The sequence below is a fragment of the Lepidochelys olivacea genome (genome assembly GCF_965140295.1).
Source record: "Lepidochelys olivacea isolate rLepOli2 genome assembly, chromosome: 1".
Taxonomy (NCBI): domain Eukaryota; kingdom Metazoa; phylum Chordata; order Testudines; family Cheloniidae; genus Lepidochelys; species Lepidochelys olivacea.
Window position 1 is genome coordinate 325,888,163 of NC_140411.1, and position 14,825 is coordinate 325,902,987.

The window sequence follows — 14,825 nt, forward strand, 5'->3', positions numbered from 1 at the left end:
AATCATAATTAATTAAGGGTGGGGGAGCTGTTGGAAGGGTGCTCTCCAGGAGCAACCCTTAGCTTTGGAACGGGCTCTCACCTTCACTTTGCACCTCAGAGCTTAGATTTGTTAACCTTTCAGATGTGCAGCAAAGCACACCCTCTGTTCTCAGGGTAAAGGCAAGTTAATGGGGTGGAGTATAGTGGTTCTGTCTGGAGGTGGTTGTTCTGTGATAGACCAGGGTCTCTTATTTGTGTGGGCAGCTCAGTGGCTTTATAATAGCTTTGCAGCGTTTTTTGTATTGTTTTTAAAATTGGGATGTGCATAGAGTTCAAACTGAGTGCTTTTAAATCAACACCTCATTACAGCATTAATGGCCTATTGTTCTGCAGCCTGAACACTGGGGCCTGAGCAATGACATGGACGGATGTCGGCCTTGTGACTGTGACCAAGGGGGAGCAATAAACAATAAGTAAGTCTCATTTCAATTACATTCTTGTACTCATTCACTCGCTGAGCGCCACTGCATTTGCTGTCCCAGCGTTCAGGCCAGGTCTACAACATAGCTGTAGCAGCTATGGCATTGCAGCTGTGCCCCTGCAGTGCCAAGGTGTAGGCACTTCCAGCATCAGCAGAAGAGATTTTTCTCTTGATGTAGTTAATCCAGTTCTCCAAGAGCTGGTAGCAAGGTCAGTGGAAGAATGTAGCCCATTGACTTAGCCGCGTCTGCACTGGGGTTAGTTCAGCCTAGCTACGTCACGCAGAGTGTGAAATTTTTCACAACCCTGAGCAATGTGGTTAGGTCAATCTAATGTTTACATGTAGACCAGGCCTTAGGGTTTGTACCAGGGAAAGTTGGAAGCATTTTTTTGCTCTGATGGAAAAGGGGGAAGCTGTAGCATAAAAAGATGGTGGTAAAAATGCCTGCCCCCTGTCTATGCTAGAGTTTCCTTCTTCCGTAGCACCAGTGCATCATAATACTTACAAATGGTTATAGTGTAGACAAGACCTTAGCCTGGGGACAAGAGTGGCTTTGCTATAAGCCTTGCATACGTAACTGCACTGTGCCAAGAGCAGTCCAGGAACTGAATTGTGACTTGGAAAGTCACAGTCTGCTTCTAGTTTTCCTCTGCACTAGACCTATAGCTGATGCTGACGGGTGCATTGGGATGGTGGAACCAAGGCTCTAGCTGTCTGCTTCCCAGCTACATGCATGGGAGTGGACATACTAACTGGGGCTGAATGGAGACTCCGGTGTCCTCCATGTTGCTGTCTGCAATATGGGAAACTAGTGCAGCAGAGTAAAGAGTGCAGGGTGGGCGACCATCTGGCCCAGTATAACTTAGAATCTCATGAGGATTTCACTGAGCAATTTTTTACATAATTAATGCACATAAGCAAGACTCCGCCATTAGTAGCACCATGAGAATGCTAAAGATATTCATGAAATATTAAACCCACTTTTATGTACTTTGTCTATGCTTATTTTAATTTGGATGATTAAGATTTAACGAAAATAAACTACATTTTAAAAAAACATCTCTCAGCGGGTGTTTACAAGAAAACAATTTCCTACCCTGAGACAATCTTACTTTCCTTTTCACTCTTACCAGTCTCCTTTCCCACCAGTGGCTGAGTGATTTATTCACTCTCAAAAAGAACAGGAGTACTTGTGGCACATTAGAAACTAACAAATTTATTTGAACATAAGCTTTCATGGGCTACAGCCCGCTTCATCGGATGCATGCACTGGAAAATACAGTGGGGAGATTTTATATACACAGAGAACATGAAACAATGGGTGTTACCATGCACACTGTAACGAGAGTTGTCAGTTAAGGTGAGCTCTCTCCTGCTGGTAATACCTCGCCTTAACTGATCGCTCTCGTTATAGTGTGCATGGTAACACCCATTGTTTCATGTTCTCTGTGTATATAAAATCTCCCCACTGTATTTTCCACTGCATGCATCCGATGAAGTGGGCTGTAGCCCATGAAAGCTTATGCTCAAATAAATTTGTTACTTTCTAATGTGCCACAAGTACTCCTGTTCTTTTTGCGGATACAGACTAACAGGGCTGCTACTCTGGAACTTATTTACTCTCAGTAATGCTAATGCCTGTTATGTGACTACTTACTCCTCCTTGCTCTTTCCTGTGCAGATAACAACTCACTGCAGTTCATATGAACACATTCAGCTCAGCAACTTTTTATGGTGGTTGTGGGAAGGTGGGGAGGGCTGTCAACCATTTTGGAGCAAGGAGTTCCAGTCTAGTCGTCCTGTGTTAACTGCAGTGATTGCAAAACCATCTAGAGAGAGGGTATCGTTGACTGGCAGGAGAATGAACAGATGTGCTTTCCTTCTAGCTCTCTAAATCTCCTTAGAGAACTGTGCATTCAGCCTGAAACAAAGTAATCGAACTGTCTGAATTTCACAAGTGTTTTTTCTAACTTTATAGTAGTCTTTTGGGAATGGGTGATGTTTGCCCAACCTAGAGTCATTCTGTTAAACAGCTTAATAAACAGTTTTCTGGATCCCTGATTGTGGTGTGTGGACACAGCAACTGAAACAGCCAAAACTGGTCTGAAAACCTCCTGTGTAATTTTGAACTTTGGACTACCACCATGGAAGCAGGAGGGGTCTGGCCCAAGCAATGAAATCCATATCCAAATATGGAAAACATCCCCATAATGTTAAAATCTATCTTAGAGAGAACTTCCTTGATTCCCCTTTGGGACAGCTAAGGTATTTCTGATTTCCTTTTATTAGAAGGGCTTTTCTTCTTTGAGGAAATGAAAGCGTATGGAAGCAGAGTTTAAAGTTGTGGCCAGCGTAACTGTTGGCTTCTGCTGCACCTTTTCAAATATTTGCAAATAAGCCTCAGAATGAGAGCTGGTTGAAAAACAGGGGAACAAATTGTAATATCTTTTTTCTGTTTCACATGGTTTGAAATGGACTAATTTTTCATATTTATAACCAAAATTTATAACCAATTTTTATCAATATTTTTATTAAAATTTTTCATTTATCCAGAAGTATGCTGTGATTTTTGTTTTTTACTGAAAGCCAATTTATTTAGTGAGTGAAGAACTTCAGTAATTTCAAAAACGAGTTTCATTTAAAAAACTATTAATGTCAAGAAAAACAACATTTTAATCATGTCAACAGTTTTTGTTTTGTTCTTTGCAAAAAGTTTCATTTACAAAAAAAGGCCATTTTTCATTTTTTGTGTGTGGAAAAATTCTGACCAGCTCAATGCAAGAAAAGATCTATTTTAATATTGTATGGAAAATTCCAGGACAATAAAATTAACAAAACAGTCTGGGGAAAAAAGTTAGTATCTTTATTATTTAGTAAATAAAATTGCTGGTTTTGGAATCAAGAATTTTGTTGTGTTAGCCTCTGTTTTTAGCCCTTCTCCCAACCACCTCTGTCCCCCGTGCTTGAAGAATGACACTGTCTTCTTCAGAACCTTTGGGCCCTAATTTCCCAATCTTGTAAAATACTGACTTCACAGGCCCAGAGGGAAAAATAATATTTGGATGAAGTGTTGTTTGGAAGTGCTTCTTCCCTCACATAGTTTATAATGTAACAGTTAGAGATAAATATAGGAGTTCAGTAGAACCCGGAGTTATGAACTGACCAGTCAACCACACACCTCATTTGGAACCAGAAGTACGCAATCAGGCAGCAGCAGAGACCAAAAAAAAAAAAAAGGCAAGTACAGTACTGTGTTAAATTATTACAAAAATGAAGGGAAAGCAGCATTTTTCTTCTGCATAATAAAGTTTCAAAGCTGTATTAAATCAATGTTCAGTTGTAAACTTTTGAAAGAACAACCATAATGTTTTGTTCAGTTATGAACATTTACGAGTTATGAACAACCTTCATTCCCAAGGTGTTCGTAACTCTGAGGTTCTACTGTATTTTCTATCTGCTCAGTGTTCTCCTAGTATATGCACAACATAAATTAATTCACCTTACATTTCAGCTGCTCAAGTGAAACTGGCCAGTGTCCATGCCGGCCCCATATGATTGGACGCCAGTGCAATGAAGTAGAGTCTGGCTATTACTTCATGTCATTAGACCACTACATCTATGAGGCGGAGGAAGCCAACTTTGGTCCTGTGAGTAGGAAATTTTAATGTGCAGGTTCAAGAGAAATGTGGAAAACTCTGCTGACTCTTAGTTAGCATCCCATGTTTCAAAAAAGGGCCAATGCTGTAACTATTTAGTTTTTGTAAAGATATCACTGAAAAATGTAGAATCAGATCCTATCAGGGAACTGTCAATTCACAGCTGGTAGGCTGGGTATTGATAATAATGCATGTGGTAATTTGAAGCAAAAAGGTATTTTGCCATTGTTTTTCTTTTTAAATCCATTTCCTGACTCTTCACATACGTGAAATCTGTCTCTTTTATTCCACTGCACGTAGATTTGTAAACACAGCATTTCTCAAGAATCCAGGGATTCTGTCATTGGGTCACTTTGCTTGTTTCAATAAAAATCCCACATACAGAATATGTGGCTTTTGCAAACAGACATACAAGCATCATAGCAGCTGTCCTTTTTTGGTGTTATACACATAGGTGGGGTTTCTTTTATTAATGGGTAATGATGCAGTTAAAAGTCCAAAGGAGAGCTTTATAGATGTTGTTAGTTATCTCTAGTTTAGTTAGCCCTCTGTGCCCAGACTGCATGTCTCTTTTCCTCCCCTGCCCCCTTATTAGTTGTGAATGCAGCTTTACTCTTAATTCATAGTCTGCAGCTAGACTGTTATATCTGCCTCCAGCAAGGAAACAGAGGTAACTCTGTCTCCAAAAGCAGCAGATAGTAGTTTGCCTGAAATTAATTAATGAAGGCAGTCACTTTGCAGCGTTAGACAAATTAGGCTTTTTCTGCTAAGTCCTAACTTATGGAGAGATCCTACAGAAAGAAAGTCAATGTAGAATAGAACTTGAAACACAGCACAGGGTGTAGGGGTTGTGCATGAATCTTGGTTACTGTGTAAGAGTTTGCCCTGCGAATGGAAGGGTAGCTTAGGGGAAATCTGCAGATACATAAACACTTGCTTGGGAAAAGAGCCGTTGGAAAATGCAAAACTTATTTTTCTTAAAAAAATAAAAATAAAAAATAAAAATGGTCAAGTGTTTGCTAATACTTACAAATGTTTCTGTGAGGCAGAGTGAGATGAAATAACTGCATTTTCATGCAGGGTTCTAACACTAGACAGTGAGTTGTCTGCAAGATCCTAGGTCCTGACTCCTTGTTTTTTCACAGCATGAGTATTCATCTCAAAACATGCCCAAAAGCTCCCTGCATGCGGGTAGTATGTGACCCTTCTTGGAGGACTATGTCCCTTTGCTCAAACCCTGGGTAGTTTATAGCCATGCTGTCTCTGTAGAGTATGAGAATGCATGATGGGGCTGTCACAGTTTCAGTTGCACGTGAATTCCCCCTCTTTAGACTAGCAAAGGCACCCGCTCTCAGGCTTCCGCCTCCCTTGGCCATTGTCTCTGACACAGTGAAGACCTATGTCTCACTCACTTCTGACCGGGATACTTCCAGGGTGCACAGTTGCTTCCAGCTTGCCCTGTGTTTTTTCCCAGCAGAGACAGGCTACCCAGGCGCACCTGCTTGCTTTCTCTTCCGAGATGGTTAACAGTGTGACTGCCAGAGCTATAGATACAACCCAGCTCTTTTTACGCAAGGCGAGCCCATTTGATTATCAGAAGCACTACAGAAAAAACATTAAAAACAATAAAAGACCATATGCTCGTGCTTACAAACTTACCAGAGATCACCCCAACTCTAGCATGGGCTCTGGCAGTTAGTTAGTCCTTCAAAGCCCCCTGAACGACTGGGTGCTTGTTCTGAGCTGGGGCTGATATGAACTTCTGGGTAACAAGTTCATAACAGCCTCTGCTCAGAACAAGCACCCCATCTTATGGGGCCTTAGTAGCCCGTCCTTCCAACCCTACCCTGAGGATTGGGGCCCTCCATGGACCAGGGTTCCCTGTCCATTTGCTGAATCAGGAAGAAGGCCCTGAGCCAGTTTAAAACCAGGCTATTTGTCCAAAATTCTTTTCTTTGTCTGAGAATCCATTCTGAACTGGTCTCTACCTCTCCAGGGGGAGGGGTGGAGAGTGGCTTCAAAGGTATTACCTTAGCATCCCCTTCCTATTAGAGAAGGTACATACAATGCCACAATAATACATACACAATTGCATTTTTGGTACAATGGACTCCAAAGGTATTAAACCTGATTCAGTAAGATTGAACTTTATTGAATAAAGTTAATTCAGGATAATATGGGAAACTGTCAGTCTGTCACAGGGTCATCTTGATGTAATAATCATATTTACATTTCCTTAAAATGCATCCCTTCCTAGCTAACCTGACCTGACCTGAAGAAGAGTTTTGTGTAAGCTCGAAAGCTTGTCTCGCTCACCAACAGAAGTTGGCATAATACCTCACCCACCTTGTCTACCTTCTTATTAAGACATATTTCTTTGGAATGTGCAGGATGTTGTCTTGTTTTTATACAGATTCATTGGTTTTGATCTTTTTCAAACAGGAACTTTGAGTATCAAATACTTCCATAATCTTATATAAAAGTACCAGATAAAAAACAGAAATTCTAGACCAAAGGAAATGGCCATGTTTTTAGTTCATAGGTTTATGCCTGTCTGCCCTGGATTCTCTATCTTTTAATGTTCATCTTTTGTCTGGATTCTATTGTCTGAATCTTTAAGAGGAGACCTTAACTGCTGGTTAGGGTAGCCAAGTTCTAGTCAAACAGGCTTCTAAAAGGTAATTACACTAACTGCCCTATTTGAATGCTAACAGGTGTGTGTTACGTGCTGGATGTGAGTGCTCAGCAATGATCAGATAAACTCTAATAATTACAAATACAACATGAAAAAACATGAGTAAAGCTACATCGGTTACACTCTGGATTGTAGCAATAACTTTTATTGACTTTATTTGTGTTTCGGTTTTGTGCAAGCTTGTTTTTAAACATGATCAATGGTTTATATCAGTGATATTTTAAATTTAAATCTCATTACAATGAATAAATTGATGAAGAACTGTGCAATATGGTTATGGAGATATGATTGCTCTCTATAAATATATCAGAGGGATAAATACCAGAGAGGGAGAGGAATTATTTAAACTCAGTACCAATGTGGACACAAGAACAAATGGATATAAACTGGCCACTAGGAAATTTAGATTAGAAATTAGACGAAGGTTTCTAACCATCAGAGGAGTGAAGTTTTGGAATAGCCTTCCGAGGGAAGTAGTGGGGGCAAAAGATCTATCTTGCTTTAAGATTAAACTCGATAAGTTTATGGAGGAGATGGTATGATGGGATAACATGGTTTTGGTAATTAAATATTCATGGTAAATAGGCCCAATGGCCTGTGATGGGTTTTAGATGGGGTAAGATCCAAGTTACCCGGGAAAGAATTTTCTGTAGTATCTGGCTGATGAATCTTGCCCATATGCTCAGGGTTTAGCTGATCGCCATATTTGGGGTCGGGAAGGAATTTTCCTCCAGGGCAGATTGGAAGGCCCTGGAGGTTTTTCGCCTTCCTCTGTAGCATGGGGCACGGGTCACTTGCTGGAGGATTCTCTGCTCCTTGAGGTCTTCAAACTACAATTTGAGGACTTCAATAGCACAGATATAGGTGTGAGGTCTTTTTTAGGAGTGGTGGGTGAAATTCTGTGGCCTGCGTTGTGCAGGAGGTCAGACTGGATGATCATAATGGTCCCTTCTGACCTAAATATCTATGAATCTATGAATCAATAATAGTTTCATTCAGTCTCTGTGCAATGAAAGAAAAAGTGTTGTATTTGCAAACGAGAAGGCAAAGTGTAGATATACCTACATCTATGTGTACAAAAGAGAGTTTGTCTTCTATATAACACATGATTTTAATAACTAACAAAGCAACCCAGAAAACGTAAATACAGAAATAACCTGTTAACCCACAGTTGGTCGGTGGAGTTTTTGTGACTGTGGATTTCTGTTCCTACCATTGAACAGGAATGTTTTAGTTACATTTGATTTTTTTTTTTCCAGTATTTCAATAACTTCCCCTCTTCCTTAGGGAGTGAGCATAGTTGAGCGCCAGTATTCTCAAGATCGTATCCCATCCTGGACTGGAATAGGATTTGTAAGAGTCCCTGAAGGGGCATATCTGGAATTCTATATCGACAATATTCCATATTCTATGGAATATGATGTTGTGATTCGCTATGAGCCACAGGTAATTGGCCATTCTTTACATAGGTGTTTATCAACATTGTTACCTCTTGAGAGGGCGATGACTGATTGTAGATATATTTAGCAAGGCCTGAGTTTTCCTTGTGGAATGCTAGGAGCTGACTGGTGCAATGATAATCTTTTTTACCTAAAAATAATCGAAATGCAGAAGACTTATACAGACCACTACTGCTGTTTGCCTCACAATCACAATAATTATTTATTATCTTATTATAATTGTGCTGTTGGAGTGCATGATGCTTACTGGACAATTACAAAATTATGACAAGATCTCTTATGGGACAGCTGAGGATATAAATTAGGCATAACGCAGCAAGGATGACTAATAAACAAAGGGTGTGGAAACGGTTGCTGTGTGGCATTCGGAGACCAATTGCACATCTCCCACAAGCAATCCAGACGCTGAACTAGATTTACATAAAATATTAATGGAATAATTGTGAACACAGGAATAAATGTGAACCATTCCAAGGAAATCTTGATCTGTTTGTGGATAGTTCACAAACAGGAAAAACCCATCAAATAAATTGTTCTGTAACCAGAGCTACATGAACTCTCTGTACTGGAGTGGAATGCCATGAATTGTGATTGTTACATGTGCGTCTTGTTAGTTCTCATTCTCACATGCAGTTTTGATAGCAGAAGTTTAATCACTTATCCATTGATTAATGATGATCAATTTTTCCAGTTACCAGATCACTGGGAAAAAGCTGTTATTACGGTTTCACGCCCAGGCAAGATTCCTACAAGTAGCCGATGTGGTAATACCGTTCCTGATGATGATAATCAGACTGTATCATTATCTCCAGGCTCAAGGTCTGTATAACTGTTGTATCATTCATTTCAGGGTTGATAGGTTTTTTGGGATTTGGTCACACAAACTTCCAAACTTTCTTTTCAAAACTTACCATTCATTCTTAGTAAAAATCAAACAAGAAGAGGCAGAATATTATCCCAGGTATTCCATAGAGCCATCTGAAAAGATTTATTGCATTTAACATGTTAAATGCAAACCAAACATTCTGTTTCCAATCCAGATATGTCGTCCTTCCACGACCCATATGCTTTGAAAAGGGACTGAATTACACTGTTCGTCTGGAGCTACCACAGTACTCCTCCCTCGACACTGAGGTGGAAAGCCCATACACACTCATTGACTCGGTAAGTGCGTGTTACTTTACGGATGTTGTTTTTAAAGAAAAATCAAACTTAAAATACTAAGTGTTGTATTTTCTGTTTGGATCCTGCTACATAAATCCCACTGAAGTCAATGGGAGTTCTGTTCACTTATCCATTGGCTAAATTTGGCCGTACATTTACAACAGTTTCAAGCACTGTAAACATCTTCAGGTTCAAAGTATGTACCCTGTTTGGTTTCTTTTCTGATATGCATTCTTTGCCGTACATTACAGGACCACTAACATGTTAAGTGCTGAACTGCTAAAGTCTGTATCTTTGGAAAGGCTTATTTATACAAGTGAGGCAGGCTCATCATGAATATCAAACCTGATCTTCCCTATTTTCCATAAAATATTAGTTTTGTGGATGCTAGACATCTTCTCTGAAAATTAAGAAGATCTTGTTGGTTTTGCTGGGTTTTTTGTTTTTCTTTTATTTTAAAAAGCAAGCATAATAGGAAACAAAGTAATATTTAGTTTAGACAAAAATGGACTGTGGCATTATAAATGGTAATGTTTCGTCATTTTATAATTGTTTCATAGCTCGTTCTTATGCCTTACTGCAAATCACTGGACATATTCACGGTGGGGGGCTCAGGCGAAGATATGGTCACTAACAGTGCTTGGGAAACATTTCAAAGATACCGATGTCTGGAAAACAGCAGGAGTGTTGTGAAAACCCCTATGACTGACGTCTGCAAGAATATTATTTTTAGCATCTCTGCACTGTTACATGAGACCGCATTATGTATGTACAACTTAATTGACTTGCAAAGTAAATCACAATTTTCCAGTTGTTAATGTTGTTGCCAAGATGTGTATGTGTGTGTCTGGAGAGATGCTGCTCAAACCTGTTTTATAAACTGTGGTGCGCGCTCGCGCTCTCTCTCTCTCTCAAATTCTGTCCTCTTTTCACTATTCAGCTTGCCAGTGCAACCCTCAAGGCTCATTAAGTTCAGTGTGCGACTCTAATGGAGGACAGTGCCAGTGTCGTCCGAACGTTGTTGGAAGAAGATGTGACAGATGTGCTCCTGGCACCTTTGGGTTTGGGCCTAATGGATGCAAATGTACGTTTAATCCATAATCTCCGCATATTCATTCTAGTTAGGCAATGGCACATCAAATAATGGGGAATATTGGTATCCTAATGCTTTCTAACAAGATATGCTTTAAGGAACTGTTGTTCTGTGAGTCTAAGTATAACCTAGGAAATCCAGTTTAAAGTCTCCACTGTGTTGAATCTTTATAGTCTAATACAATTGTAGGATCTGGTCTTTCAGCCCTTTCTGGGGCAAGACTCTGATTAGCTTTTGCAGGAGCGATGCCAGGTAATGACTGCAGAGCCAGGTCCAGAGGCTGCAGCTTCATAAATGGAAGAGAAGTTTTCCAACTATCATTTCTTTTTAACTGCATTTTTATTTAATTTAGCTTGTGAATGTCACGTACAAGGTTCTGTCAGTTCCTTCTGTCATCCTGAGACTGGCCAGTGCCACTGTTTCCATGGAGTGTATGGCCGCCAGTGTGATAGGTGCTTACCTGGATATTGGGGATTTCCAAGCTGTCCGCCTTGCCAGTGTAATGGCCACACGGATGACTGTGACCCATACACTGGGGAATGTTTGAATTGCCGCGATTCCACCACGGGACACAACTGTGAAAGGTATGGTCTCTTCTTATAGCTGATTTATTGCTACATTATTATACATTGTAAGCAATATCCACTGAACTGCCCCAGGCAAAGCTAACACCCAATCCTAAAGTCATTACTCAAGTCCCATTGAAGTCAGTGAAATTAGCATGATCAAGCACAAAACCTTGATTCTGCACTGAGATGCCCCACCCTTATTACCGGACGGGGAACCTGTGTCTCCTGTTTATAAAGGAGAAGTGTCCCCTATGTAAATATCACATGTCATCTTACTTGGATTTCAGCACACAGAAATAGGAATGAATAGAAATGTCTTGGTCTGCCAAATTGGACCACCTGGGTTCAAGACCAGTCCAAAGGCTTGTTTGGGTGGGCGGGGGAAATGGGATCTTGAAAGTGACAGTGTCCATTTATAGGAAGAAGGCCAGCTCTCACTGCAAAAATTCCTCTCATAGTGTCCATTTTGTAGTGGTGACTGTGCAGTGGAGAGCAAGGCAGAAATTTTAAGGCGATGAACAAACCCAGAATTGTTTCAGACACTTTAAATGATCACTTAATTTTAATGAGGGCAAAATGGCAGGACCCATTTTCTTCCATCTCCAGCAACAGGGCAGTGAATATATGTTAAATGCCACTCTTGGTGAGAGTATGTACCGCTGAAAGAGCTACAGAGATGAAAAGTCTGTGTAGAGTTATCACAACTAGGGGCCAAACTCTGGGCCCTGGTGCAGAACTGGCCAGAGCTGCGTGGACTCTGGCCGATTGGCAGCCATGGAAACCAAAGCAGATTCTGAAGGGAAGGGGTGAACCCCATCCTCTGTAAGCAGCTGTTGGGAACCTGTGTGGCCTCCTATCTTTGCTCCAAGCCCAAGGGCACCCTTTTGATCAAAGGAGTGTGTGTCGAGGAGGCATGAAACAGATTTCTCCATATAAATGTGCCTAAACACCTACCAGAGGAGGTTTTAAAGTGTGATGATCAGAGGTAAGACTTTGCATCACAGATGGAATGGTTTGGTTTGGCATGGCATATTACTTGTAATCCTAGTATGAGCCAAAGAAAATATCTTTACAGTAGTGTTATTCATACTGTGAATAACAGTTGGAGACCTACAAAAGATGTAGTCCATCTCGCTCATCCCTCCAGTCATTGGAAACCATTCTAGTGCGATTTCACATCAGAAGAAATAGTTTGTACAACATCTGCCTGTGGGTTCACAAGCCTTTATTTAATACAGGTGCCTTGGTGGCTATTATGGAGACCCTGTCCTGGGATCAGGAGATCATTGTCGGCCTTGTCCTTGCCCAGATGGCCCAGAAAGTGGGCGTCAGTTTGCCAGCAGCTGTTATCAAGATCCTATTACTCTGCAAATTGTGTGTGTCTGTAATGTGGGATACATAGGTAAATACCATGTGCTTTAAAGGGCATCTACTGAGTTTTAATCTAGCTACAGAGAGGGACTATGTAGAGGGAAGTAGAAAGCACCAGCATAAGCAGTGGCAGAAGTTACTATAGTACCAATATTTGTAAGTATTGTAGTTTTTACTTACAAATTAAGGGCCAATCTCTGGCAAGCAATGTATGTAAGTATTCACTGGAAAATCAGTGGGTGTGAGAGAGAAGTTATCCACCCCTATTATTCCTGCCAAATCTCTCCACCTAGTGTTTGTTGTTCAGCTTAATTTAAATTGTAAGCACCTGAAGAGCAAGTCTTCGATTTTATGCATCTATGAAGCACCATGTACCCCTGTAGCAATCCATAAATAATGAAGTTATAAGAACCACTCCCAGCCAGCAGGCAAATACTGCAGGTAGGAGTGGCACTTTGAAAAAGCTAGGAAAGAACATCTTGCATAGCAAATTTTTTTTGCTATCTCTCTAAATTTTAATGAATGTTTATGACACTAGAAATTATTTGAGTCCCCAGCTCAAGCAAAGCATCCCTATTGAGGACAATACTGAAGTCAATGCATAGGCTTAAAGCTAAGCTTATGTTTAAGTGCTGTCCTGAATAGGGATGCCCATTAACACATGTTGCAAGTACTTCCCAGAATCAGGGGCCTTGAATTCTGAAATCCATGACAAAGAGCTACCCTACTATAAGTTGGCTCAGTTCCATTGAAATCAATGGATCTACTCAACTTAGACTTGGTGAGGATCCAGCCAAGTATTGTATTTTGTTTTTCTGAATATATTCAACTCAGTTTTCTTTCAACTACTCACCTTCAATCTCTTGTCTCACTGTCTTGCTGTTTATTGATTCGTATATTAACGAGCTGTAATAATAATTTCTTGATTGATTTGTTTGTTTAAACAGGAAGCAGATGTGATGAGTGTGCTTCTGGTTTCTTTGGAGACCCTGAAGAGATAGGTGGAGTCTGCCAGCCATGCCAGTGTAACAACAACATTGATATGACTGACCCAGGGGCCTGTGACAAGCAGTCTGGAAAGTGCCTGAAGTGCTTGTATCAGACAGAGGGTGAAAATTGCCAGCTGTGTAAATATGGGTACTATGGACATGCGTTGCAACAGGATTGCAGAAGTAAGTGCGGGGAGGGAGGGGACTTCCCATTCCTCATTTCTACAGCACTGGCCAGAATTCATTTACCTGCACTAAACTCTAGAATATCATTAAGCCTAGTGAACTGTGAAACTGTTGATTTTGCAGGTGGTCTCAGGACATTCATGGAGAACTGCAGATAACCTAAAGTATTTTAAATTTGCCGGGAACCATTTTTGATTAAACTGATGGTAGAAACCTAATTACCTCTGGCTAAACATTGGGTTTGCAGCTTTAGTGTGATTCTTCAGGGGGCAGGAGTCCTTTAGTGTAACAAGGAGAGAGCAGACACCTAGCATTTACATGTCCAAACAAAGGAAAGAATGGGCTCTTGTGGGATAAGGATTTCTTGCCTTCTTGTTAGCATTCATTGTTTCCCTCTTATCAAGAGATCAAGCATGGCCATTTCCCGCTGCTTGTTAAGCCCTGAAGACATGGCTTTTGTTTACGCAAACATTCCTGGGATTTTAAAGAACAGCAGGAGAGGGTTCCTGAAAGCTTAGAAGGAGGGACTGCCTCAGGGAATGAAAAGTGTTAACTGTGGTTATAGTCACATAATGGTGGTGGTCTGTTTTGTGTTTTTTTTTAAAAAAGGGAATCTCTTAGTCCAAAGTTTCAGAGTAACAGCCGTGTTAGTCTGTATTTGCAAAAAGAAAAGGAGTACTTGTGGCACCTTAGAGGCTAACCAATTTATTTGAGCATAAGCTTTCGTGAGCTACAACTCACTTCATCGGATGCATACTGTGGAAAGTGTAGAAGATCTTTTTATATACACACACACAGCATGAAAAAATACCTTCTCCCACCCCACTCTCCTGCTGGTAATAGCTTATCTAAAGTGATCACTCTCCTTACAATGTGTATGATAATCAAGTTGGGCCATTTCCAGCACAAATCCCAGGTTTTTCTTGGGTATTGTAGTTGTAAGAATGCTTGATAGAGATCTTGTAGGTGTTTGTCTCTGTCTGAGGGGTTGGAACAAATGGGGTTGTATCACAGAGCTTGGCTGTAGACGATGGATCGTGTGGTGTGGTCAGGGTGAAAGCTGGAGGCATGTAGGTAGGAATAGCAGTCAGTAGGTTTCCGGTATAGAGTGGTGTTTATGTGACCCTCGTTTTATTAGCACCGTAGTGTCCAGGAAGTGGATCTCTTGTGTGGACTGGAC

General features: G+C 40.7%; 1 protein-coding gene across 1 annotated transcript in view; it reads left to right on the forward strand.

Annotated features, from left to right (window-relative positions):
• LAMB1 (laminin subunit beta 1) overlaps window positions 1-14,825 on the forward strand; it is a 72,685-nt gene that overhangs the window by 18,848 nt on the left and 39,012 nt on the right. Inside the window, exons 12-21 of the mRNA XM_084650738.1 lie at window positions 375-454; window positions 3,974-4,109; window positions 8,101-8,259; window positions 8,965-9,092; window positions 9,314-9,437; window positions 9,998-10,202; window positions 10,378-10,521; window positions 10,883-11,114; window positions 12,338-12,501; window positions 13,418-13,642. Coding sequence (XP_084506864.1) covers window positions 375-454; window positions 3,974-4,109; window positions 8,101-8,259; window positions 8,965-9,092; window positions 9,314-9,437; window positions 9,998-10,202; window positions 10,378-10,521; window positions 10,883-11,114; window positions 12,338-12,501; window positions 13,418-13,642 — 1,597 coding nt within the window. The remainder of the gene's footprint in view (window positions 1-374; window positions 455-3,973; window positions 4,110-8,100; window positions 8,260-8,964; window positions 9,093-9,313; window positions 9,438-9,997; window positions 10,203-10,377; window positions 10,522-10,882; window positions 11,115-12,337; window positions 12,502-13,417; window positions 13,643-14,825) is intronic.